Source organism: Cordyceps fumosorosea (genome assembly GCF_001636725.1).
Source record: "Cordyceps fumosorosea ARSEF 2679 chromosome Unknown scaffold_26, whole genome shotgun sequence".
Classification (NCBI taxonomy): domain Eukaryota; kingdom Fungi; phylum Ascomycota; class Sordariomycetes; order Hypocreales; family Cordycipitaceae; genus Cordyceps; species Cordyceps fumosorosea.
Genome location: NW_017387326.1, coordinates 90,589 through 114,036, shown reverse-complemented (window position 1 = coordinate 114,036; position 23,448 = coordinate 90,589). Strand labels below are relative to the sequence as shown.

Here is a 23,448-nt window from a genome sequence, read left to right as displayed (position 1 = left end):
GTTTGTCGAGTTTTGTTGGAGCGCGTGGGGGAAGTTGAGGGAATTGAAGAAAAACACGAGATTGGTCCTCTTTTTTAACAATCAATCTCAGAAGCTTAGCAGGGGTGAGGAGGGGAGGGCAGGGGAGGGAAGATGGGAACGGTGCATGCCAGCGGATGGGTTGCGAATGCAATTGTGGATTGGATTCGACCTTGTTGGTGGTGGACGGACGAGCGCAAGGGTGGTGATGTCATGATAGTTTTAGCACAGGTTGTCTGGAAGACACCTGGTAATAAGACGAAGAAACCAAAAGGCCGAAGACGGGGGGAGAAACAAGGTCTTTGTCTGTCTACAGAACAGATCTCTGACAAGGCATGTCAGCTAGCAGGAATATTGATTTCTGCATTATTACCCATTGACCAAGTTGCGACAGGTTTGCGCCGCGTGAATCAAGGGAGAGCCTTGTGCTTTGTGGTGGCGGCATGGCGGGCTAAAAAAAGACGTGGCGTACTGTTTAGTTACCCGCCACAGTTGGTTGGCTGGAGGAATGGTGTGGTTGCTTGTTACCTACAGTACCTAACTTGGTAGAGGTACAGCAGGTCGCGAGTTGTTGCTTGTGCAGGTACCTAGTTGGAAGCCGTCGCCGCGTGCACAGAGCCGCTGCGGTGCCGGGCTGGTGATGTGACAGCGGTTGCCCGAGCGACTGGCATTAGTGCGGCTCTTGTCCTGCCCTTGAATGGAATTGAAGAGGGCTGATGCGAGATGAGATTGACAGGTATGGACCGACCGAGTATTGTTTTTTTGTCTTGTCACTTTGCTTCCGCGTCTTTGTTGCGTCTTTTGTTTGTTCTTGTCGAGAGGGTAAATTATCAGTGACCAAGTGGAAGCTCACCTCGTAAAAGCTGGCGTGGCCGAGTGTGGCTGTGAGGATGGCCCCTTGGCGAGCCAAGCGGGATGAAAGAAGAAGAGGAAGGAGGAGAGGAAGAGCAAAAAAAAACAAGAGAGAGGATTAGCTAGACTAAAAAGAAAATTACGTAGGCCTCATCAAAGCTTGCAGCAACTAGTTATCTGTTCATAAATAGACAGACAGACCTGACACTTTCTCGTGTCGTGCGGGACTTGGGTACATTAGTGGCGCTCTAGCATCTAATCAGGTAGCGGCAGACTGAGTTGCGGCTGGCGTTTTTTTGGTGCAGTGGTGGATTAGCGCGGCCTCGTACAGGGCGATCAGTTGACGGCACTCGCTAAAATTACAATGGATGGAGCCCTGAAGGTGTGCTGAAGCCGTTGGCGGAAATGCAATGCCCTGATGAAGCATGGTGGGCATCTTCGTTCCATACCAGGCCAACCAGACAAGGCAAACTCCCCGCCGCATCATGTTCCTTTCAACAATGCCATCGTTTTGAACTATAAAAAAAATAATTAGCATTACTGGTATTGTCCCCTAGGTTGTTTAGTAGGCTCGTACCGAGTAGCACCAAGGTACTCGCTTTGTATAGGCGGTCGGTCGAGGCGACTTCGCTGTTGCTTGGCATGGCTGGCATGGCCTGGCATGGCCTGGCATGGCTGGCATGGCAGTTTGGCTTCAAGGCTTGAAGCGAATGCACCCTCCGGATCCATCCACTTTTGCTTCACCCACTCCCTCCTGCTACTGCTTGCCTCCTCCATCCACTCCTCTTCTCACCACCACCCAGCTTGCCTTACTGTGGCCAGTCTACCGGTATCCGTCACCACCACCCGCTGCAAGCCCACGCCCAACTCAAAACGTCCACGCCCTCAGCCCGCTCTCAATCGTCCCTGCGCCTCTCCAATCTCATCACTTCCCAGTCTATTCCTCTTCCTCTAGTTATTCCTCCCCCATCCCCTCCCATCCTATCCACACCTTCAACCTCTCTTGTACCTTTCCCTGCCAACCACAGCCTTCTTCTACTCCCTCCCCCCCCCTCTGCCCTTGCCGTTTCGTCCCTCTTGCGCTTCCCGCGAACAACCTTCCGGCTTAGCCTTCTTTCGCCTTCTTCTCCCTCCACCACTCTATCCCAAACCTCCTGCAACTTACCAACAACCAACATCCAACAGGTCGGGTAGCTGGCAGCATCGCCAGATTTGCCCGCCGCTACCGCTGGTCTGCCTTTCAGGCGCGCACTCTTCCTCCCTCAGCGTCGCCTTGGCCTGCTGATGACGCCCACTTGCTACTTACCTCCGCGTCGCAATCAAGCTCTCAACCGACCCAGCTCTCCCGACAGCATCCACTCCTACGATTAATCGCCTGACAATATCGACTTGCTCAATTTTGCCCACCCTTGACTGCCTCTATATGCCCCGTCCTTGACGATATCTAATCTACTACTGGCCGACCTGCCGACCTTGTCCCGCGGGACCTTTTTGATTCCCAGCGCTCTCTGCTTTGCTTCTCGCCGCCGCCATGCAGCACTATTCTAACAACGACCCTTATGAGAGGGAACCTCTTGATCCCGCCTACGATAACCGCTACCGCACGCCCAGCCGACGACCTCAATACAACGAATACGCGCAGGAATCGCCGTATCATGACGACTCACCCGGTCGCACGCCAGAACCCGCGGCTCATTACGACCAGAGAGCCTACGACAATGTGCCTGTCCACCAACAAGGACCCCCGCCTCCTCCACACATGAACCTGCACCCACACGACGGCCCTGCATCTCGCCAACATGCTGACGACTACCACCGTTCTCCTCCCAGCGACTCATCTGGACCCGATAACTATGGCTATGCACACCCCGCTGCCATGTCTGCCGGTGCTTATAACCCCGACTCCCTCCGCACCGCCGGTCAAGTCCTTCCTCCACCTTCACGGGCAAATGCACCCAACAGCTCGTCGCCTCATCCCAGCCTGCACAGTGGCCCCTATGCAGCCGGCTACGCCATGGATGGTGATTCGCGTTCCACCGTCAACCCCTTCGGCACAGTCGCCGGGTCATCCGTCGGCTCGAGGTCGCCGTCTAGAAGTCCAAACGTCTCGACCGACCACTACCTCGGCGGGCAAGAAGCCTACTACAATCACTCCGCCTCGTCTCGACTAGACGCTCCCTCCTTGGGCGTGGTCGATCCCATGTCCATCGCGGATGACGGCGATGACGGCCTACACTATGGCCGTCAGAGCAACAGGAACTCTGCTCATAGCGGTAGCAAGCGAGCCGTCCCTGGCGCCATTGGAGCGGCGGCCGGAGGCGCCACCGCCGTAGCCGCCGAGCATGGTAGGTCTTAAGTTCCCGTCCTCGTCTACGTATCCCCAGCTAACCCTTTAGACACGCGTGGATTCTATGAACCCGCCAAGCGCGAACGATCCTCAGATTGGCTCGAGAAGAAGCAAGGCCGCTCCAAAAAATGGAAATGGGCCATTATTGTCCTCATCTTCCTCGTTATTGTCGGAGCCATCGTCGGTGGTGTCGTCGGAACCCTCGTGGCCGGTAGAAAAGACGACAGCAAAGACAAATCTGGCTCTGGCACCAACGACGATGCTAGTGGTGACCTCGGTCTCAAGAGTGCCGAGATTCAAAAGCTCCTCAACAACAAAAACCTGCACAAGGTCTTCCCTGGCATGGACTATACTCCCATCAATGTCCAGTACCCCGACTGCCTCAAAAACCCGCCCTCGCAGAACAATGTCACCCGCGACGTCGCCGTTCTCAGCCAGCTCACCAACAAGATTCGCCTCTACGGAACCGACTGCAATCAGACTCAAATGGTCCTTCACGCCATCGACAGGCTGGAGATGAAGAAGGATATCAAAGTCTGGCTCGGCGTCTGGCAAGATGGCAACAGCACCACCAACCAACGCCAACTTTCGCAAATGTGGGACATCCTCGACCAGTACGGTGGTGATCAATTTGAGGGCGTCATTGTCGCCAACGAAATCTTGTTCCGCAAAGAAATGACCATTACCCAGCTGTCCTCAGTTCTCACCGACGTCCGCGCCAACCTGACAAAACGAAGCATTAGTCTACCTGTTGCCACGTCGGATCTCGGCGACGACTGGACGACTGAGCTGGGCGCCGATTCTGACCTCATCATGGCCAATATTCATCCGTTCTTTAGCGGAACCCCGGCTGACCTGGCTGCGGGATGGACGTATAGCTTCTGGGAGAACAAAAACGGCCCCATGTGGAAGCCCGACAAGAAGAAAAATGTCATTTCGGAAACTGGCTGGCCTTCTGGTGGCGGCACCAGGTGTCCCACTTCGGCGCCACAGTGCACTACCCCCGCCAAGGCTGGTATCGACGAGATGAACCGTTTCATGGCTGACTGGGTGTGTGACGCGCTGAAGAACGGCACCAACTACTTTTGGTTCGAGGCATTTGATGAGCCGTGGAAGTCCCGCTTCAACTCGGGCAACGAGAACTGGGAAGACAAGTGGGGTCTGCTGGATGTGAACCGAAATCTGAAGAGTGGGATCAAGATTCCCGACTGCGGAGGTACCACAGTATCTTAGCGAAGAAGATGTACGGAAGGAAGGTGTCCCGAAAACGCGTAAGATGACGAGAAGGAGCAGAAGGAGGAGGGACGCGGATAATGCATGGAAATACGAAGGACTCGCTCGATCACCCGAGCTATTGGGATCATTCACGAGGAATACTCTGAATGTGCATGGCTATGCATGGAACTGTTGGCATTGACTTGATGGCATTCATCGCTGGGCTGCCTGTTGGCCCCGGCTCTCTTTTTTTATTTTTTTGGTGGCTCTTTGCTGTTTACATATGCGGCGTATTTGGGGTTTCATTGATTTACTTACAAGTGTGAATGCTGGGCATGAGTTAAAATAGTATATGTGCGAGAAATGTATTTACACACGACCAATTGACCGTTTCTCTACTTTTTGCTTGCTGCCCGTGCCCTCGTTTATGATATCCTTGTCTGTAGGCTCCTCCTTGCTGCCCGTGTCCTTGTTTATGATATCTTCATCTATAGGCTCCTCCTTGCTGCTCGTGTTCTTGTCTGTGATGGTCTTGTCTGTGATGTCCTTCTCTACAGGCTTGTCTGCCTTTTCGTCCGCCGAAACAAGCGCTTTTCCCCCTTGTCTTGAAGCGTCGCCCGAAGCCTCCTCCACTACAGCGCCTCTGCCCTGCTCAGACGAGGGAGGCCTGGCCGCGGAGGGTTTCGCCCCTTGCGGTGCAAAGTAGATGCTGGTGCTGGAAAACGCCGTGCTCGCCGCGTCCTGCGGAAACTCGTGCCGCGTGTACGTCCGGTCCATCCTCTTCATGTTCTCCAAGTCCGTCGCCTCCTCCATCGTCACTCTGCGCCGTGTTAGCGAGTCATCATCCCTCTTGCTTGACTTGGCCCCGAACCAACAGCCCACGCCCGAGCGAAGCGAAAACCAAAAAAGTAAAAAAAAAAAAAATAAACTTACGTGTCCCAGACGTCCCACCCGGTGCCGACGAACATGGCGGGTAGGTCTGGTTGTTGGAAGGCGGCGGCGTAGATGGGGCGGTAGAGGTGGACGGCGAAGAGGAGGGTGGTGCCCTCGACGAGCGCGTACGCGGCGGGCGAGGGGACGACACGATGGCCGAGGGCGGTGAGGAAGGAAATGTCTGAGGGCGTGAAGATGGGGTCCTGGAAGACGCACTCGACGGAGAGTTGGGTATATTTTTCTGGTCGTCTTGTCAGCAAAGGCTGCACAATGATGAAGGCCATGAGACTAAAACGTGGCGGAAGTAGGAGCAAGACAAGACGAAGGGTAGTACAGAAGCGCATACCTAATTGAGACACGATGGTCGAAAAGGCGCAGAGCTGCACGTACGCGGCGCGCTTGGCCTCCCACGCGCCGTCGGCCGGGTCGAACGTGCCGATGCCGAGACACACGGCCCTGCGCACCGGGACGACGACTCGCGGGGGCTGCGCGTCAAGCAGCCGGAGCAGCGCCGCGCAGGCGGGCGAGGCGAGCCACTCGGCGCGGAGCTTGTCGTAGTCGGCGCGCAGGGCCTCGGGCGGCCGGAGTACGCCGGAGGTGCGCGGCGCGAAGGTGTCTGGCGAGGAGTGAGGTTGTGTCGAGGCGATGGACTTGGCGGAGGAGGGGCGATGGCGGCGGGATTTGCGATGGACGCGGGTCCAGCCTTCGTCTGTGGACATGGGTCGGGTACGTATGAGCTTTGGATGAGTGGGATATGGGATTGGATATGTTGGTGATGTGAGTTTGATGGTATCGCCGGTTTTTCGTCAATAAGAGCTTGACCCGCTTTTCTGGCAAGACGTCAAGAGATGCTCCGCGATATGCGGCTAACAATGCGGGAGATTTTGGATGAGAATGAGGAATAGGAGTTGGTTAACGATCTGTTGAAAGGAAGTAGCCATATATTCCCCTGCTTGCAGTTTTTCTCTTTTTTCCTAGAATATTATTCCTCCTTGCTATTTCTACACGGATATCGCTTTTAAAAGTCGTGTCTCGTTCTAGAATTTCTTTCTAGAAAAATATCTTCATTTTATCTTTCTCATCTCACCTATCTTTCTTATCTTTTATATCTTTTATGTCTTTCTTCTCTTCTTTATTTCTACCATACTTCGTACACCTGGTCCTATGAAATGTCTGCCTACCTAACTCATCAAGGTTGGAGCTGCCTAGACAGGCTACCCGGTCAGATCTGATCGTCTCCGTCTTCTTGTTTTCCTAAAAACCAAAAGGAAAAAAAATAACCGTTTCACGTTCTTAACCTTGCTCCTCATCGCTGTTTTTACACCTCTCTCTTTATTCCACCTGCTCTTACCCTTCCTCCTACATATTCCCGGTGAGGGGCAGTTGCAACACCGCTCCACACCAGCTCGGTCGGCATCCATCCACCTGGTTCCACGGTTCCACGGTTCCACGACCTCCACCTCCTACACCAGCCTGCCATTTGTCAAACGTCACTGTGTCAACTCTGCGTTACTCGCTCTGATTGCGCGGTTGTTGCGGACTGTACATTCTTCTTTCCTTCGGCATCCCCCCTACTCAGCAACCATGGTCAATTTTAAGCTTTCCGCGCAGCTCATGGGCCATGAAGCCGACGTGCGAATTCCCTACCCTCCATGTCATCCCCGCCTCTGCGCTAACAGCAAGCACAGGTTCGCGCTGCGGCGTTTGCCTCGCCCGATACCATCGTCACCGCCTCGCGAGACTGCAGCGTCCGCCTCTGGCATCGCTCCCAGGGCGCCGACGTCTCCTTCGACGGCACCCTGCTAAGCCGCGGCTCCGAATACGTCAACGCCGTTGCCTTTTATCCGCCCAACACTGAGCACCCCGATGGCCTGGTTGTCTCGGGCGGCAAAGACACCATCATCGAGGTCAAGAACCCCCGCAAACAACCCAGCGACCACGCCGAGCGCCTGCTCATCGGACACGCCCACAACGTCTGCGCGCTGGACGTCGCACCGAACGGCAAGTTTCTCGTGTCCGGAGGATGGGATGGCCAGGCCCGCGTCTGGAACTTGAACACCTGGGAGACGGAATTGGCGCTGAGCGGGCATGAAGGCATGGCAGTGTGGGCGGTGCTGGCACTGGACGAGAAGACGGTGGTGACTGGCTGCGCCGACAAGAACATCCGCGTCTTTGACCTGACCAAGGGCAAAGGTGGAGAGGTGGACGCCTCGTCGACGATATACACCCCCGATGTGGTGCGCGCACTGTGTCGCGTCCCATCGACGCACCCGAGCGGCGCTGATATCGCCAGTGCGAGCAACGATGGTACCATCAGACTTTGGAAGCTCAATGGCCAGCAAATTGGCGAGCTTCATGGTCACGAGAGCTTTGTCTACTCGCTGACGAGTCTGCCTACGGGCGAGCTGATCAGCTCTGGAGAGGACCGCACCGTGCGTGTGTGGAAGGGTCTCGAATGCACACAGACAATTACACATCCTGCTATTTCAGTCTGGACTGTTGCCGCCCATCCTGAGACTGGCGACATCGTTTCCGGCGCCAGCGACGGTGTTGCTCGTGTCTTTACCCGCAGTCCCGAGCGAGTTGCCGACAAGCAAACGATTAAAGACTTTGAAGATTCTGTCAAGGCGTCCTCGATTCCCCAGCAGCAAGTAGGAGGGGTCAACAAGGAAAACCTTCCAGGTCCCGAATTTCTGCAGACCAAGTCCGGTACCAAGGAAGGTCAGGTGCAGATGATCAAGGAGGACAACGGTAACGTGACGGCGCACACGTGGTCGATGAGCCAGCAGCAATGGATTAATGTCGGTACGGTGGTGGATGCGGTTGGAAGCACTGGCAAGAAGGTGGAATACAAGGGCAAATCATATGATTTCGTGTTTGACGTGGATATCGAGGACGGCAAACCGCCGCTGAAGCTACCATACAACCTCTCGGAAAACCCATATGAAAGCGCCACAAAATTCCTGAATGATAATGAGCTGCCTCTTGGCTACTTGGACAACGTGGCTCAATTCATTACGACAAATACAAAGGGGGCTACGTTGGGCCAAACGGAGCAGAGTGGCGGGCCTGACCCCTACGGCACGGAGTCGAGATACCGTCCCGGTGAGGAGGCGCAGAAGCCGCGGATACTTCCGCAAAAGGAATATCTTAACATTACTGCCGCCAAGTACGAAGGTATGTAACGTTTCCTTCATCATCATGCTACAGATACTAACTACAATAGCCATTTTTAATAAAATTTCGAGCGTCAACAAGACGATGATCTCCAGTGGCCGCAAAGACACAGCTCTTAACCCTGGCGAGGAATCTTCACTACAAGCTCTACGTACTGCCCTCGAATCATCCAGCACCATTCCGACCGATGCTTTCCCTTCTCTTTTCAAGGTTGTGACGGCGTGGCCGTACAGCGATCGTCTGGCTGGTCTGGACCTACTCCGCTGTGTGGCGCGCTTCCCGACAGCGGCCAAGTACAAGGACAGCACGCATGGCACCCTGATAGACCTGGCCGTTGCCGCGTCCCTGCCCGATGGCGACGCTCCCAACGAAAACGCAGCCATGATGGGCGCGCGCACTCTTGCCAACCTCTTTACCACGATCGACGGCCGCAGCCTGGCCAGTGCGCGTGTAGACACCTTGCTATCATTCCTGGAGCGTGTAACAGGCATTCAGGGCGGTGACGCCATCGGCCCGCACAACCGCAATCTTCTAATCGCGGCGACGACCCTAGCCATCAACCTAGCGGTCCTGGTCAACCAGGAGAAGCTGCTGTCGGCCAGCGAGAGACGGCGACTGGTGCAGGTAGTCGGCGCCCTGCTCAAGGGACAGAGCGACTCGGAGGTGCTCTACCGGGGGTTGGTCGCGCTGGGCACCGTGGCGGCGACGTCCAAGGGTGACGTGGCCGCGGTGCCGGGTGTCGGCGGATGGGTTAACGAGGCAGCGGGCAAGGCGTCTGAGGATCGGGTGCGGACGGTGGCGGCGGAGTGCAAGAAACTGGTCGCATAAGCATTGCATTTGTAACGATAGGGCGTAGCACCGGGTTAAGAGAAACTACGGTAGAGAAAATGAGTCATGCATACATAGATGGTATATTGAGATACAAGCTAGATGTGAAGCCGTGAAATTACGTCGCAAAAGCAGCTCAACAGAAAAGGTTCCCGAAAGACAGAAAACGCCAAAACACCATGTAAATGAGAAGAGGGCGTGATTTTGACGCATAGACAAAAGTCCATTTACAGCAGCAGCAGCGCGGCGCTGGCGAAGAGCAGCGGCGTCCAGCCGACCCAGCTGACGGAGTGGAGGGTGCGCTCGGCGGCGGAGGTGGTGTAGTTGTCGGTGCCCGAGTCTTTGGTGGTGATTGTGTAGATTTGGGCGAAGCCAATGTCTGTCGAGTTGTAGCAGTTGGACTCGTTGACGGGGGCGATGCGCGGGTCGCCCTGCTCGGCGAAGATGATGTCGACGCACTGCATCTCCGTGTTAGTTCTGCTGCGATGGAGGAGGATGGGGTTGGTTGGGGGCTGGCTTACCGAGTAGAGGGCGGCGCCGTGCTGGGCGGTCTCGACGACCTGGATGGTGGCCTCGTCGCCGGCCTTGACCTTGGCGCCGGCGGGCAGCGGGACCTGGGTGAGGCAGACGGTGCCCGGGTAGGGGTTGTTGCTGGGGCCGATGATCTGGAAAGGGGCGATCATGGGGTTGCTCATGTTGGGCGGGCCGCCGTGGATGTTGACGCTGGGGTCGGAGCCGAAGCCGAGGTTGATCTGGACAAAGGCGAGGGAGTGTCCGCGGAACCAGCCGGGCTGGAAGGCGACGGTGCCGCCGCCGATGGGCCAGTAGGTGCGGTTCTTGGTGACGCCCATGCCGCCGCCTGGAAGGTTGTTGGTTAGCAAGAAAACTTGAATGGCGAGGAAGAGCGAACGAGGAGCACAGTGAGAACGAGGAGTGGCGAGAATAAGCAGTGCTTCGAGAACGAAGAGCACCACGACCCGCCGTCGAGCGAAGCGAGGAGAAAAGACTTACAGGGATACATCCATTGCATGCCGTAGGGAAAAGTGTCGTTAGTGATGAGGTTATTACCGCGCCAGCCCGGGTAGGAGATGACGGTATGTGCGGCGGCCAGGCCGGCGAGGGCGAGGCTGATGAGCAAGTTGAGCTTCATGACGAAGGCCGACTTCTTTTTGTGGTATTAGGCGATGAAGGGATCGTGAAACGTCAATCAACCCGGACCAGCCAGATTGAGGACCTTGGTGCGTAAAAAGCCGAAGCCACAGGCGAGCTCGCGCAGCAAAGAGTCAATTTCACAGTAAAGCGAGGCTGAGGAAAAAGGTCGCGGCCAGGCGTGTGCGCATGGACTTGGCAACACGAAACGGGAAGCGGAGCGAGATGGGGAAGAAATACTTGAAAGAAGAGGCAGATCCCTCAAGACGGGGGAGGCCTGGAGGGAAAAAAAAGAGGCCGGGCGGCCCTTTTTCTCTCTGGTGCCGGCTGGGCTGCATGTAATACCATCTGTGCTGTGGTACACTTGGGCAAGGGTTGAGATGTGTGGGAGGGGCCGGAGGAGGAGGAGTAGGAGGGGATTCGGACCAGTAGAGGAGGGGGAGTAGCCGCCGAGGATTCAGCCACTTGGGGGGGGATCGAGCAGCGGGGAGGGGTAATTGACGGGAAGAAAAGAGATGGGGAGGAAAAGGTGAGGTGATGGGCCATTGAGAGATGCAGAGTGGTTGGCCATTTAGACTGACTGACTGAGGGGACCCCTGACCCCTGTATGTGATGGGAAGGATGGGAAGCCATCAACGGGCTAGTGGCTGGTGGAAAAGATGCTGAAGCCTGACGGGAGCATCTGAGTGGACGAGGTCCGGGTGCAGTGGGTCGGTCCGGAGGGAGCTTGATGGGCGATGGGCATGCTGATTGGCTGGCGATGTTGATGGGTTAAGCGCCCACAACCCTGCACAGATGTCGGCAAGTGGAGCTGATTTTACAAGGCTCTCCTCCTCTTCTCCTCCCTCTGCACTCTGCCTGCACTCTACAAGTCAGTGCCTGCCGCAGCGGTGGTTGGGGCAATGTGATGAGGCCTGCATGGCGATAACGGGACCGACGGAAGGACAGACAGCTGCAAACACATGCACGCACATCCAATGGCAAACACGACGGAAATCGGCATCCCATCGACGCTATTGATGGAGACCCGGTAATAACCTACTGTACCAGCCAGGAACCAGTCTCGGCGCTAAACGGCACATTTTGATACGCGCATCCGGACAACTCACCACGCCGACGTGCAGCTAACAATTATTGCGGTGCAAATTCTAACTGGGTTTTTCATCCGATGCAAAGCAGCAGGATTTTCTCGGAACCGAGAACAGGCTTGTGGATTGGATCACGCCAAGAACTGCAGCGAACTAGGCCGAACAACCACTACAAACGGTCACAGCAAACACATAGGGCTAACAACATCATTATCATTCATCAACAACAAAATACAACAAACACTTTCTTTTCTTCTTCTTTTTCCCAGGCTTGAACCCACCCCTACGTCGAGCGAAGCGAAAATAAGAAAGGAAAACAAGCTACTTTTCCCCGTGCTTGTACAGCCCAGCCTCGAGGCCCTTGATCTGCAGCGCCAGCAGCCGCGAAAAGTATCGACACTGCGCCATGTTGCCCCCGTGGAACCAGAAGCCCGGGTGCCCACTATCCTGCCACATGGTGCGATACTCCCCCTCCTCGTTGAGCCCCCCGACATCCTTCACTCTATCCGCGAGCTCGTCGCCGTACATCTCGCGCGCCTGCTCCCGCATGTTCTGGTACCCCGTCGCCAATACAATCTCGTCCGCCTCAAGTTCCTCGCCGTCCGCGAACCGCAGACCGTTTGGCAGCACCTCGCTAATCTCTTGGCCCTGCTTGATCTTGATCTTGCCGTCGGCGATGAGCTGCGAGGCCCCGACGTCAATGTAGTAGCCGCCACCGCGCTGGAAGTACTTGAAGAAGAGGCCCGCGCCGTCAGGCCCGTCGTCGACCTTGAACCCGGCCGCCGCCAGCCCCGTGAGCATGGGCTCGTCGTGCGCGCGCTGCAGAACGCCGACTTGTACCTGCACGGTCTTCAGCACGGCGTTGGGAAGGCTGTTGAGGAGCAGGTCCGCGTCGTCAACTGGCGGCGACGTCTCGGAGAAGAGACCCTTGAGGGCAATCTCGGTGATGGCCGCTGACGACACTACGTGCGTGCTCGATCGCTGCACCATTGTCACGTCGTAGCCGTTTTCGTAGAAATCGTGCGAGATGTCGTGCCCCGAATTACAACAACCGACCACAATCGCCTTCTTTCCTTTCCCGATATCCTTCTTTGCGCCGGGGAAGTCGGACGAGTGGCACAGAACATGCCCTTTGAAGCTGTCCATGCCCTTAATATCCGGTAGGTACTTCTGGCCCGAGTAGCCTGTCGCCTGAATGATGTGTCTAGGGCGAAACGTGCGCTCCTCCACGCTCCCGTCTGTTTTGGTGCGCCGTAGCTCGACCGTCCACGTCTTGGGGGCCTCATCCCACACCGGCTTACTTGCCAGCTCGGTCGTCATCCACACGTTCAGCTCCATGCTTTGCGCGTACGACTCGAACCACCCCGCCAGCTTGTCCTTGGGTGTGAAGATGGGCCAGTTGGGCGGGAACGGTATGTATGGCATGTGGTCGTACCAGACCGGATCGTGCAGCACCAGCTGGTGGTACCGGTTACGCCAGTTGTCGCCCACGCGCTTGTTCCGGTCGACGATGAGGGCGTTGATGCCCAGCATTTTGAGTCGGACAGCGGCTGTGAGGCCAGCCTGACCAGCACCTGTGTAAAATGGTCAATTCATTTTTTCTTCTTTTTCCTCGCTTCGCTCGACGTGGGGGGATGCAGCAAAAGCGTCTTCGTAGATGGTACGTACCAACAATAATGACCTGAGGCTCGCTGCCGTCGGTGTAATTCACCTCGGCCTCGCGCCTGTCCGCCCAATTCTTTCGTCCCGGATGCTGGCCGTGAGCCACACCCGCCGGCCTTTGCCCGTTCACCGGCTCCTCGAAGCCCTTGAGGCCCTGCAAGATGGTTCCCAGCGTGTAAATCTTCCACCCCTCGCCCCCCGTGCCGACCAGCCGCACCGTGCCCGCGCCGAAGCCCACGGCCGTCTCAAAGGTGATGAAGAACTGCAGCACGTCCACCTTGCCGTCGGCGTCGAGCTTGACCACCGCCGACGGGCGCCCGTCGTCCAGCGCCACCGACCGCAGCCGCAGCGTCCCGTCGTCCCGCGACGCGGCGTCCCGCAGGAACGCGGCGATCTTGGCGGGCGACTGCACGGTGCGCAGCGCCCAGGTCAGCGCCAGGTGGTCGCGCCAGTAGCCGTCGTCGGCGAACAGCGAAGCCAGCGCGGCGGGGGCGTCGTCCGCGCGGGCGAGGGAAGCGTTGACGGCGGCGACGAAGGACTGCGCGGTGGTGCGGGGGTTGAGCGCGGCGGTGCCGGTGGAGTTGGGGAGGCGAGCGGGAGGCAGGTTGGTGCTGCCGGGCATGGTGTGGATGGTGGGTGGTGGTGCGGCCATGGCTGCGGCTTGACGTGCGTGTCACCGTATGGGAGTTGTACGTAGAAGAAGACCAGGGGGGAAGATGGGAAACGGGAGGAAAAGGGTGAATGAAGGGAGGAAAGGGGGACTCGAGAGTGAAGAGGCAGCTCAGCGCGGCTTATATGCAGCATGCGGCAGCTAGAGCGGGGGCTCCGTGACTTGCACGCCGGCGCCGGACGCAAAGTGCGCAGCCACGCGTCCTGCGTCTTTTTTTTTTTCGTTTGACGGTTTGCCGTCAAAGCAAACTGTGCGCGTCTATACCTGAACCCCGAATTTGCCAATATACGATTTACATTAGAACGAGCAACTTGGGATGAAGTGCTTTCCGCTAGTTACTAGTTTTGAGCACAGGCATGAAGCGTCGGCCTTGGGCCCGGCAGGGGCTGGACCCACCCCCACAATCGGAGCGCGGGCGGGCTGTAGTGATTCCAGGGGACCTGCGGCGTTTCCTTCGTCAAGCTAGGCAAGAAGGTTCTACTCTAGAGGACGTAGTAGCAATTACAGTCGATTGTGACAATTATATGACGGAAACTCCCATCCTCTGTCCCGTCGTTTTGCGACGCAGGGGGCAGAGGCGGGGTTGATTGCGGGTATACAAACAGTGGTGTAGCTCCTCGCAGGCTTGAAGAACCTGGTCACACTCTACGGTTAGTCACAGGATGCGTACGGATATATACCGTCACAGCCACAGATAAGTTGCTCGTATCAATCCTTTCGCTTTCATCACTGTACTTGTCTTCCTGCTTCCCTATACCTAGTGCTAGTATTGTCAGCCCGCCCCATGTGCAGCGCATCGCCACACGTCTGCCAGCTCCACGCACCAGATCATCGTCCGTCGCCGCCTTACTCTTCAACCATTCCATCTTAACCGATTCTAGACTTTGACTGCCCAGATTAATGCCTGTAGATCATTTGTTAGGGACTATTCTTCTTGTCTGTTTTTCTCTTCACTTTTCTTCCTCCTTTCCTTCTATTTTCTTCTCTTTTCTTTTAGCCGATGCGGAAACCGACATCATGACTTACATACGTACATCGTGTACTGGGTTAGTTAGGCCCGTCTTGTAGAGCTCCTGCGTAGTCGTCATCTTGGCGACAAAGACATCTGCTTCGCGCGCCGCTTGTCGCAGAAGCTTGACGACGATAGTGCTGTGGTCGTTGGTGTCTTCACAGTCATGGGGATTAGGGCCGCAAATTGGCGCTGACCGGCAATTCCCCACGCTGAGATTCGCTGGTCTCTGCTGCATATTCCGCTGTCGATAACAGCCTATGCCAATTCTTTGGCTCCGATGCGTCGGTAATGTCGGACGGTCGAGCCCCGGTGTCGGGGGCGTATGAAGAAATTGGTCCTCATCATGTCTTAGCCGTTCCTGTCGAAAATAAATTCCTCAACTGCCGCTAAAACTATGTTCTCGGTCGTAAAGCTGCAGCTGGTGCTGAAGTGCCGAGAAGAAGTTGTTGGTGTGTAAGTTGGCGCGAATTCTGGCTTCCTGTGTTGTTGGTTGTTAGCTACCCTATACTTGTCGCGTGTCTCTCGGCAGAACCGTCCCAGGAAGATACTCGCAAAGGCTGACGTCGGTGGCATTGACGCATTGCCATCATTACCTGGTAACTTGGCTCAACATTTCATGGCGTTAAGCACTACGGTTGGGATCCGTGCCTGAAGAGCAGTGCTGCTTTTGGCCACAAGATCTTGTTCACTTACGCATAGGTGTGCGGTGAGGGGTCGATTTTGCCCCGTTTTTCATGCTGGGTCTCCTGTGGTACAATGCACAAAGAAAGTCGTCCCTGAATTCTTAACGATGACATCCCTTCTCTATATGCCAGCAGGTGGCGTTGCTTGTGTCTGTGCTCCCTAGAATGGAGGCCTTAGCTGCAAAGTGAATCACTCTACTTCGGCACCTTCCTGTAACACCCTTCACATTTGTTCTGCCCTCAACGCGTAGCCGCCACAGACAGCATGCAAGTACTATCCACCTTCACAGTGGCCAAGTAAGTACGTTGTCAAGACTACACTGACAAGCTGCCGGTGTGTAACACGCGTGTTATGTTTAGCACATCAGTTTCCAATTTGTTTGGAGTAATAACGTCGTCTTTCCCAGTGGGTGGTACACGTTTTCAAGGGTACACCGTCTTGACTTCCTAGATGTCATGAATGAATAGGTGAATATGGCTACTTGTGACATCAGGACCTGCTTCTCGAGTTGAAAGAGTAGTCGACAAGACACGAGGAGACGGGCACAGAGGCTGGGCCAGACATAGTCAAAGGCGGCAAGACGACACGTCTGGAGGTACAGTTAGGCCTTTGAGCTGTTGAAGTGCCTGTGTATCGCCACCTTGTCGCAGCTCATCCACGGGACACATGCCGCCAAAGCTAGCCGGATGAATGAATGAAGAGCGAGTAGAAACACAATGACGAATTCTACTGTGTTGCATACGGCACGTACATTTCCTTGTCTCTAATATAAAATGGCAAAGCTCGCCTGCATAGAAAACGTATCTTGTTTCTTGTTGTCTTGTTTTTCTTCATACACCTCCCTTTCTCTCTTCTTCCTTGCTACATAGGCACCCCTCACATACCACGCCAACAACCTCCCAGCAACACTCATGCAGGACCATCCTGCCGGGTGGCTCTGGCTCAATGACGTTGCTTATCGCGGCAGGCACTGCATCGGTCATGTCTTTGAACAGGAAGAAGGGGTTTTTGATTGTCTTAACGACGGCAACGACGAACTGATCAGATTAGATGGCTCAAGCTACAACTCCCTACCATGGGAACTATCGAAGAAGAGTAAATCGATACCCACGGGCGAAGCTGTTCTTCAAGGTACGCAAATTACCGTCGCTTTCACGGACGCCGACTATACGAGGGTGATCGATCAATCTCCCAATGTACAAAGGTGTCTGCGTACCAGCAACAGAAAAGTTTCCATTGTTACAGGCTTGGTCATATGCTCGGCAGCAAATTTGATTACTTTTCGAGACCAGGCGGGAGGGAAACCAGGGAAGGAGTTCGTCTTGAGAATGGCGGACCGCAACGTGGTGGTGCCACCCTCTTACTTTCCGGAGCCGGCAGAGGGCGAGAGAATTATCATGATTAGATTGGAAAAGATTGAGTGAAAGGAATGGAGTTGAGCTAGGAGAGTCAATACGACGAGGCTTAGGATTGGACATGCGTCGAGACGATCTGCTTTCGCTTCCGTACTTACTTACACCTTATTAGAGGCTTGATCACAATGCAATTTTTTTTTAAAAAAAAAGGGAACTGATTAACAGAAACATTGCGCTAATACGTGTTGCACGAAGCCTTTGCGTAGTAGTACTCTCTCTTGAGCAGACCCAGTGCGCTGCTGTGCTGGGTCTCGAGACGCACTGTTGCATGTCAACACGCGGCCACCAAGTTTTTTTTTCGAAAACGACAGGAACTCTGGTATTATGCTGCTACCCCGGTATTGTTTTCTCTTGGTAATAACAAACTGTCTAGTCCCACTCAACCCGTGGAAGCGCCTCCCAGAAGACTTTTTCCTTTTGTGCCAAAATTGCCTCCCGCCCATAATCTTTCTCTCTATTCCAGTTCGAATGTGTGTATGTACCCATGTACTGTAACCGGTGTTAGAGGGAGACCTTTGAACTCGCGAAGGTCCAAGATCTTGTTGAAGAACGACTACGGCTGAAGGAACTTGCACCTGCCGTTCCGCTGGGCCATTGCATCGAACACGCGACGAATATACTTGCTGGTATAATACCGAGCCCGAAAAACGCCATCCAACAGGGCCACCGAGTGCCGGACGATCTCGAGAATGTTCGCCGCTATCCCAGCGGCAATGGGCGTCGCGAATGATGCGCCGGTTGAATAGACTGTCCTTACCTGGCCTGTTCTTTTAGGAAAAAATTTCGGGCATTGGAATTGCAGACCCTAATGTCGCGAAGTAGCCTTCTGTCCCGGTGCTGGCATTCATGGCGTCCGGCTTGCCGAAACTATCCGTAACGTGAATGGCGAAGATGTCGTCTCTGCTGCCTGGGTATGTAAGCTCGGCCGTCTAGACCTTGTTGCTGTACGCTGCGGCAAACGCGATGAGAGGATGCGGCCTTATGTCCAAGGCGCCGTGAAGGGCGGAATCGACATCTGGGTGTGGCCCCGGTAGCGCGAGAGACATGCTGATGATGTCGACATCCCAGACTTGCACTGCCCCTAGGAGTGTCTGTAAATCACCTGGTAAGTACCATTCTTTCTTTTCTGTTTGCTACTCAGACCCAGGCATATCACTTACGTCGTGCAGGCTAAACAGGCTGGCCTCGGAGCGCTCCAGCGTGTTGGTTATCTTGGCGGCAAAGACATCTGCTTCAGGCGCCACAATACATACAAACATACCTATACATCTCCCCCCTTTGCCTACTTCTTGATGCACCCATCAACATCTTTCCTTCAACGCCATCATGAGACCAAATCCGCCAAATCCGCAGGGATTCTTTGGCCCCATCTTTCGAACGGTGGATTTCTGCATTGGCGTCTGTGATGAACTTCGCCGCAAGCGAATCGAGAGTCAGAGCCGCGCTCGCGTTGAATCCCTGGCAATGTGTTTGAGGCAATGGGGCAAAGCTCTGAGGGTCTGGGCTGGCGACAAACTCGAGTTCTGTTTCAAAGCTGGACCCAACCAAAAACTACATTCGAAATCTCATCAACGTGTACCTGGATGCTTTACAGCAACATCCTGTTGATTGTATGTGACAGCCGGTCTCTTCATCCCAGCACGTCCTTCCTCTTACCTGTGTTAACTGGTTTCTGAATCTAGCTCTGAAATCCATCCCAGAGGGAATCGACCCTTCCACCTTGAATTATTCCTTTTTTGACGAGTTGTTTACTAAAACCGAGACTTGAATCAGAAAACTGCTCGACCTTGCTGAAACGCTGCTTATGCATACTCCGTGTGGGCTTGGATGGAGAGTCGCTGATTTTCGCTCCGAGAATGAAGACGCTGCCTTGAATCGCTCCGTCACGACGATTCTCGGCGATAACTTCCCCTACCTGCTGCCCCGACGGCGAGTTGGGAAGCTGTCATCATGGTGGAAGAAGATAGGGCGCAGCCTTGCGTTGATAGCAAAGGTCCCCCGTGTTGCCCTCCAGAGAAAACCACAGCCCCCCGGCGGTCTATATGTTTGCTTGGATGCATATTGCGTCCGGGTCAACCCACCTACGTTCGAAACTCGGGAGCAGTTCAAAAGGCATATGAGATAATAACATAGAGTGGGCTGGACAAGCATGCTTCAACCGAATATTTTCTGGACTTGTCGAATATGCGAGGACGTGTCTCCTTGCGAGTTCCGGTCTATTCATGACATGACACAAGATTTGGTCCGCCACATAAACGCGGAGCACAGTCAAAGCGATCAGAAGAAGCTTGCGCTAGACCTGGCGAGCTTGAGTTCCGGCCGTTGGAGGTGACCAGACGAGACCTGTCCCAGCTGCGGAACTTGCTATGGGTCCAAAGCAAAGAAGTCTTCCAAGGACAAGGAGACGGCGACTCTCCGCCCGGCGCAGGATGATGACGCCAAAACTCCGAGCGCGGACGACATTTTTGCAAAGTACAACGAGGAGGACGAGGACAGTCTAACTGCGAGCATATATCACTGTTCTACAACGCCCACGGAGGAATATGAGCAAACTCTGGCTACAAGTATGGGTGACATTTCTGTGCAAGAAGGTGAGGACGCCGAATCTAGGCACACGGCTCCGCGACGCCCGACGAAGACTGGGGCGCAGTGCACAAGGCCGAGGACTGCATCGCGAGTCACATGAGGGATCTTTCGCTTCAATTCACGCTACCACGACTAGGACAAGCGACGCCAACGTTTCTCAAGCCGGCGATCCCGGCGATGGACTCCTCGGCCGATTCCTCGGACGACGATGGTCGGCCAGAGTTGGATGTATCAGTGGACCTGTTTGACCCCAAAAACATGAAGGACGGTATTCCGTTCGAGTTTTACATGCGATTTCTGAAACTATACGAGAAGCTTTGGTTGAGGTTCGAAGTGTGTTTATGGTGGCTAAGCACTTTCGCGGCCTGCAAGATTGTATTCTTGGAAGTTTACGTTCATAGTAACTAACATTGGGCAAGGATGGCAAGCGCCATCACCAGTCACTTTTGTAAATGCGCTAAAACTTCATGCAAATACAACTTGATTCTCATGAATGCAGCAGATCGTTATGAATGGAGTTTGATGCGAGTTTGTTTGTAAATACATTAATTCTTTTTAGAAAAAAAAAACCGCCTTCTTCTTGGACGTAAGGTTGCTACGTGTTGCTGTACAGAGGCATGATTTGATAAGCAGCTTGAAGCGAGCACTAACTTCGTAGTTAGCGCCTGCGCAACCAAAGTCGCCGTCTTCAACCTCCAATTAACAACTTCTCGCAACCAATTGACGTGTCACGCGGCCAAGCAGGCAAACATCGCAAACAAACAATACCGTGGATCACAGAAAATTTTGTCATCAACAAAGAGAGGGTTAAAACCTGCCTCAAGCACCTAGCGATCGCCGCCTGAAGGTGTGCCGTGACCACAGGGCTCCTCCACGCGCCTCACCCGTTGCCAAGGCCTCTGGGTCGCGCATACGATACTGATCACGCACAATGGATGAGGAGGAGCGCTTCTCTGCAAGCTCTCCGGAATCAGAGCGAGAAAATGAGCCCGAAGAGGTGATGGAGGACGAGCCTGCCGAGCCCGAAAACGACGACCACAACGAGGAAAACAACGATGAAGACGACGACGACGGCGAGCAAGACGAGGCCAATAACATTGGGACGCAGAGCAATGATGGACAAGATGCGACGCAAAAAAAATCGAGCAGTCCTCAACCCCAGTTTCCCTCGTTTCTGAGGCCCACGGTCCGCCCCGAGTACATCACCGCCCGTCTCTACGACATTGTTCCCACCATGGCTGCGCCCCAGTCGACCAGTGTCAACGCCATGGCCATCACGCCCGACCTACGCTACTGGTTTACCGGTGGCTCAGATGGCTACATTCGCAAATACGACGGCCCAGGCACCATCAATGGCAAGCTGGCGCTGACCGTCGCGCAAAAGCACCCCTTTGTCGACAGCGTCACCAAAGCCGGCATCCTCATGTCGTACTGGGAAAACGAAGAGCCTTCACCGCCTGGCACCACCAGCCACGAGCAAATACTGTCGCCCGTATACTCGCTCGCAGTCGAGTCCACGGCCCTGTGGCTGCTGTCCGGCCTGGAATCAGGCGCCATCAACCTGCAGAGCGTGCGGCACGACGAGGGCAAGAAGATTTGCAGTCTTCAGAGGCACACGAATGCTGTCAGCGTTTTGACCATGGCCCCGGACGAGAAGTCGGTGTTGAGTGGCAGCTGGGACAAGACAATCTTCGACTGGGATCTTAACACGGGGCAGACCATTCGCGGATTTACTGGTACAGCAGGTCAAATATCGGCGGTCGAGCTACGACCTGAATGCGGCGACCCCGTACCCGCGGATGCCGACGAGCCGCCACCGCACATGACGATGACGACGAATGCCGGCCCACGTCTTACGAATGGCTTTGCCAGCACGAACGGCGTGGCTGCACCCAAGGAGGAATCGCAGGCGCATGAAGAGAGCCAAGAACTCGCTGCTTCGCCGGCGCATGAGAGTCTATTCGGCGGTAGTGATGCTGGTAGCTTATTTGGCGAGACGACAGGCGGGCAGGCATTCGCACAGGACGACGACGAGTTTGGCGGCAGCATGGGCATGATGACGGGACAAGAGGGTGGTATGGACCACTCTGCGGATATGGCGATGGCAAGCATGGACATGGAAAAGGAGAAGCCCGCGGAAGAGGCTCCCGCCGCGCAGGAACAGTCTGCGCCGGGGGGTGACGCCATGGATATTGATCCACCGCCGGTGAAGCAAGAGGGCCAAGAAGCGGCCAAGACGGAGCCTGCCGAGGACCACGCTCAGGGCAGCTCCACGCAACGGACCGACGATGCTACTGATATCAGCGCAACGCAACCGACGCAAGCCGACGCCCTGCCGGGCAACGACACGGCGCCCAAGTCTCCGACGACGGTGTCGGATGCGGCGGCCGGCAAGCAGCGCGACCAGTCGCAGACGTCGACTACGACGTTCCTGGCGTCGGCCATGGACGGGACGATCCGGATCTGGGACCGGCGTGTGCCCAACGCGGTGGCGCGCATCACGCCGCGGGCGGGCGTGCCGCCGTGGTGCATGAGCGCGTGCTGGAGCCCGGACGGCAACATGATCTACGCGGGCCGACGTAACGGCACGGTGGAGGAGTACGACGTGCGCAAGGCCCGGCGCGGGTGGGAGCCGGAGCGCGTGCTCAAGTTTCCCGCAGGGAGCGGCGCGGTGAGCGCGGTGAAGCCCATGGTGAATGGACGGCATCTGATCTGGTGAGTCTTCCTTCCCTCTCTCTCCCTCATTTTTTTTCCGTGGCGGCAATGCGCTGTGAATACGCATGCTGATCCCAGAACTTTTACCCCATAGTGCTTCGCATGATATTATGCGCCTGTACGACCTGCAAGACCGGCGGGCGTTCAAACACTCGACGGTGCCGTTCCTCATCATCCCCGGACCGCCGCGCGCGGGCGTCATCTCGAGCCTGTACATCGACCCGACCAGTCGCTTCATGCTGAGCGCCGCGGGCACGAGAGGCTGGAACGGCACGAGCACGGAGGTGCTGGTCGGATATGAGATTAGTGTGATGAATAGCTAAAATGATTCCCCAGAGCCTGTTGGTGGTTTCTTTTTTTGGCCCTTTGTTTTTACTATTTATTAGGTTCGGTTGGGGGCGTCAGGTGCAGCGAAGTATTGGGTAAAAACTGGGTTACTTTGTATAGCATACCATTATCGGTTGCCCTTTTTTTCTGTATTCGTTTTAGATATTCGGCTAGCAGCGGCAATGGGAAGCGGTTAAACAAGCGACTTTACTTCTTTTTGCTTGCTGATTTTTTGAGACTTTTCCACGAGTTAGAGGTGTAGTTGGGATAATGAGGTTTGTTAGTTCCTCGCCGCGTTCAAACACAGGCCAGTGACGGCTGTAGAAATCCATTAAACGTTCTGTCTATTATATTTCCAACTAGGAGATGACATGAACATGAAAGATATGGAAGGAAGAGTTAGCGATATAAATACAAGTACGTATTCGTATAAGGCTCTTTTGGCGCGTTGTCACGGTAATCTAATGAATTATGTAATGCAGTGGTTCTGCCAGGTATCTGATCCCTAGGATAATTGAGATAGCCAAGATACGTAAGGGTATATATATAAAATAGTAAAAATATGTGAAATACTTCAAACATGTAAAACACCTAAGATATACGAAATACCTAAGATATGTAAAATACCCATATATAAAATACCCAAGATATATAAAATACCCAAGATATATAAAACACCCAAGATATATAAAATACCCAAGATGCCTGAGAGAGGTGAGATACCTCTCAGGGGAAAAATACATGTTGCCCATATGGCTGCCTAGCGCCAC

The 23,448-nt window shown here is 54.9% G+C and overlaps 7 protein-coding genes across 7 annotated transcripts; 4 read left to right on the top strand and 3 right to left on the bottom strand.

Moving 5' to 3' along the window:
* Nucleotides 1-2,401: 2,401 nt before the first annotated feature.
* On the top strand, nucleotides 2,402-4,450 carry ISF_08026 (endo-beta-1,3-glucanase; the record flags this gene model as incomplete). Its single annotated transcript, XM_018851629.1, has 2 exons — nucleotides 2,402-3,215; nucleotides 3,255-4,450. The coding sequence occupies 2 exons, from the start codon at nucleotides 2,402-2,404 to the stop codon at nucleotides 4,448-4,450; spliced, it is 2,010 nt and encodes a 669-aa protein (XP_018701115.1).
* Nucleotides 4,451-4,801: 351 nt separating this feature from the next.
* ISF_08025 (Sensitivity To Red Light Reduced-like, SRR1) lies at nucleotides 4,802-6,084 on the bottom strand (the record flags this gene model as incomplete). Its single annotated transcript, XM_018851628.1, has 3 exons — nucleotides 4,802-5,252; nucleotides 5,366-5,606; nucleotides 5,712-6,084. 3 exons carry the CDS (start codon nucleotides 6,082-6,084, stop codon nucleotides 4,802-4,804), a joined length of 1,065 nt encoding a protein of 354 aa, XP_018701114.1.
* An 865-nt stretch (nucleotides 6,085-6,949) lies between these two features.
* ISF_08024 (WD40/YVTN repeat-like-containing domain protein) lies at nucleotides 6,950-9,370 on the top strand (the record flags this gene model as incomplete). Its single annotated transcript, XM_018851627.1, has 3 exons — nucleotides 6,950-6,997; nucleotides 7,054-8,542; nucleotides 8,592-9,370. The coding sequence occupies 3 exons, from the start codon at nucleotides 6,950-6,952 to the stop codon at nucleotides 9,368-9,370; spliced, it is 2,316 nt and encodes a 771-aa protein (XP_018701113.1).
* A 227-nt stretch (nucleotides 9,371-9,597) lies between these two features.
* On the bottom strand, nucleotides 9,598-10,520 carry ISF_08023 (hypothetical protein; the record flags this gene model as incomplete). Its single annotated transcript, XM_018851626.1, has 2 exons — nucleotides 9,598-10,229; nucleotides 10,382-10,520. 2 exons carry the CDS (start codon nucleotides 10,518-10,520, stop codon nucleotides 9,598-9,600), a joined length of 771 nt encoding a protein of 256 aa, XP_018701112.1.
* Nucleotides 10,521-11,928: 1,408 nt separating this feature from the next.
* Nucleotides 11,929-13,921, bottom strand: ISF_08022 (flavin-containing monooxygenase; the record flags this gene model as incomplete). Its single annotated transcript, XM_018851625.1, has 2 exons — nucleotides 11,929-13,181; nucleotides 13,276-13,921. 2 exons carry the CDS (start codon nucleotides 13,919-13,921, stop codon nucleotides 11,929-11,931), a joined length of 1,899 nt encoding a protein of 632 aa, XP_018701111.1.
* A 5,356-nt stretch (nucleotides 13,922-19,277) lies between these two features.
* Nucleotides 19,278-20,088, top strand: ISF_08021 (hypothetical protein; the record flags this gene model as incomplete). Its single annotated transcript, XM_018851624.1, has 4 exons — nucleotides 19,278-19,371; nucleotides 19,429-19,641; nucleotides 19,701-19,969; nucleotides 20,056-20,088. The coding sequence occupies 4 exons, from the start codon at nucleotides 19,278-19,280 to the stop codon at nucleotides 20,086-20,088; spliced, it is 609 nt and encodes a 202-aa protein (XP_018701110.1).
* Nucleotides 20,089-20,567: 479 nt separating this feature from the next.
* ISF_08020 (transcription factor) lies at nucleotides 20,568-22,674 on the top strand (the record flags this gene model as incomplete). The annotated part of the gene is made up of 2 exons (XM_018851623.1): nucleotides 20,568-22,351; nucleotides 22,446-22,674. The coding sequence occupies 2 exons, from the start codon at nucleotides 20,568-20,570 to the stop codon at nucleotides 22,672-22,674; spliced, it is 2,013 nt and encodes a 670-aa protein (XP_018701109.1).
* Between the last annotated feature and the right edge of the window lie 774 nt (nucleotides 22,675-23,448).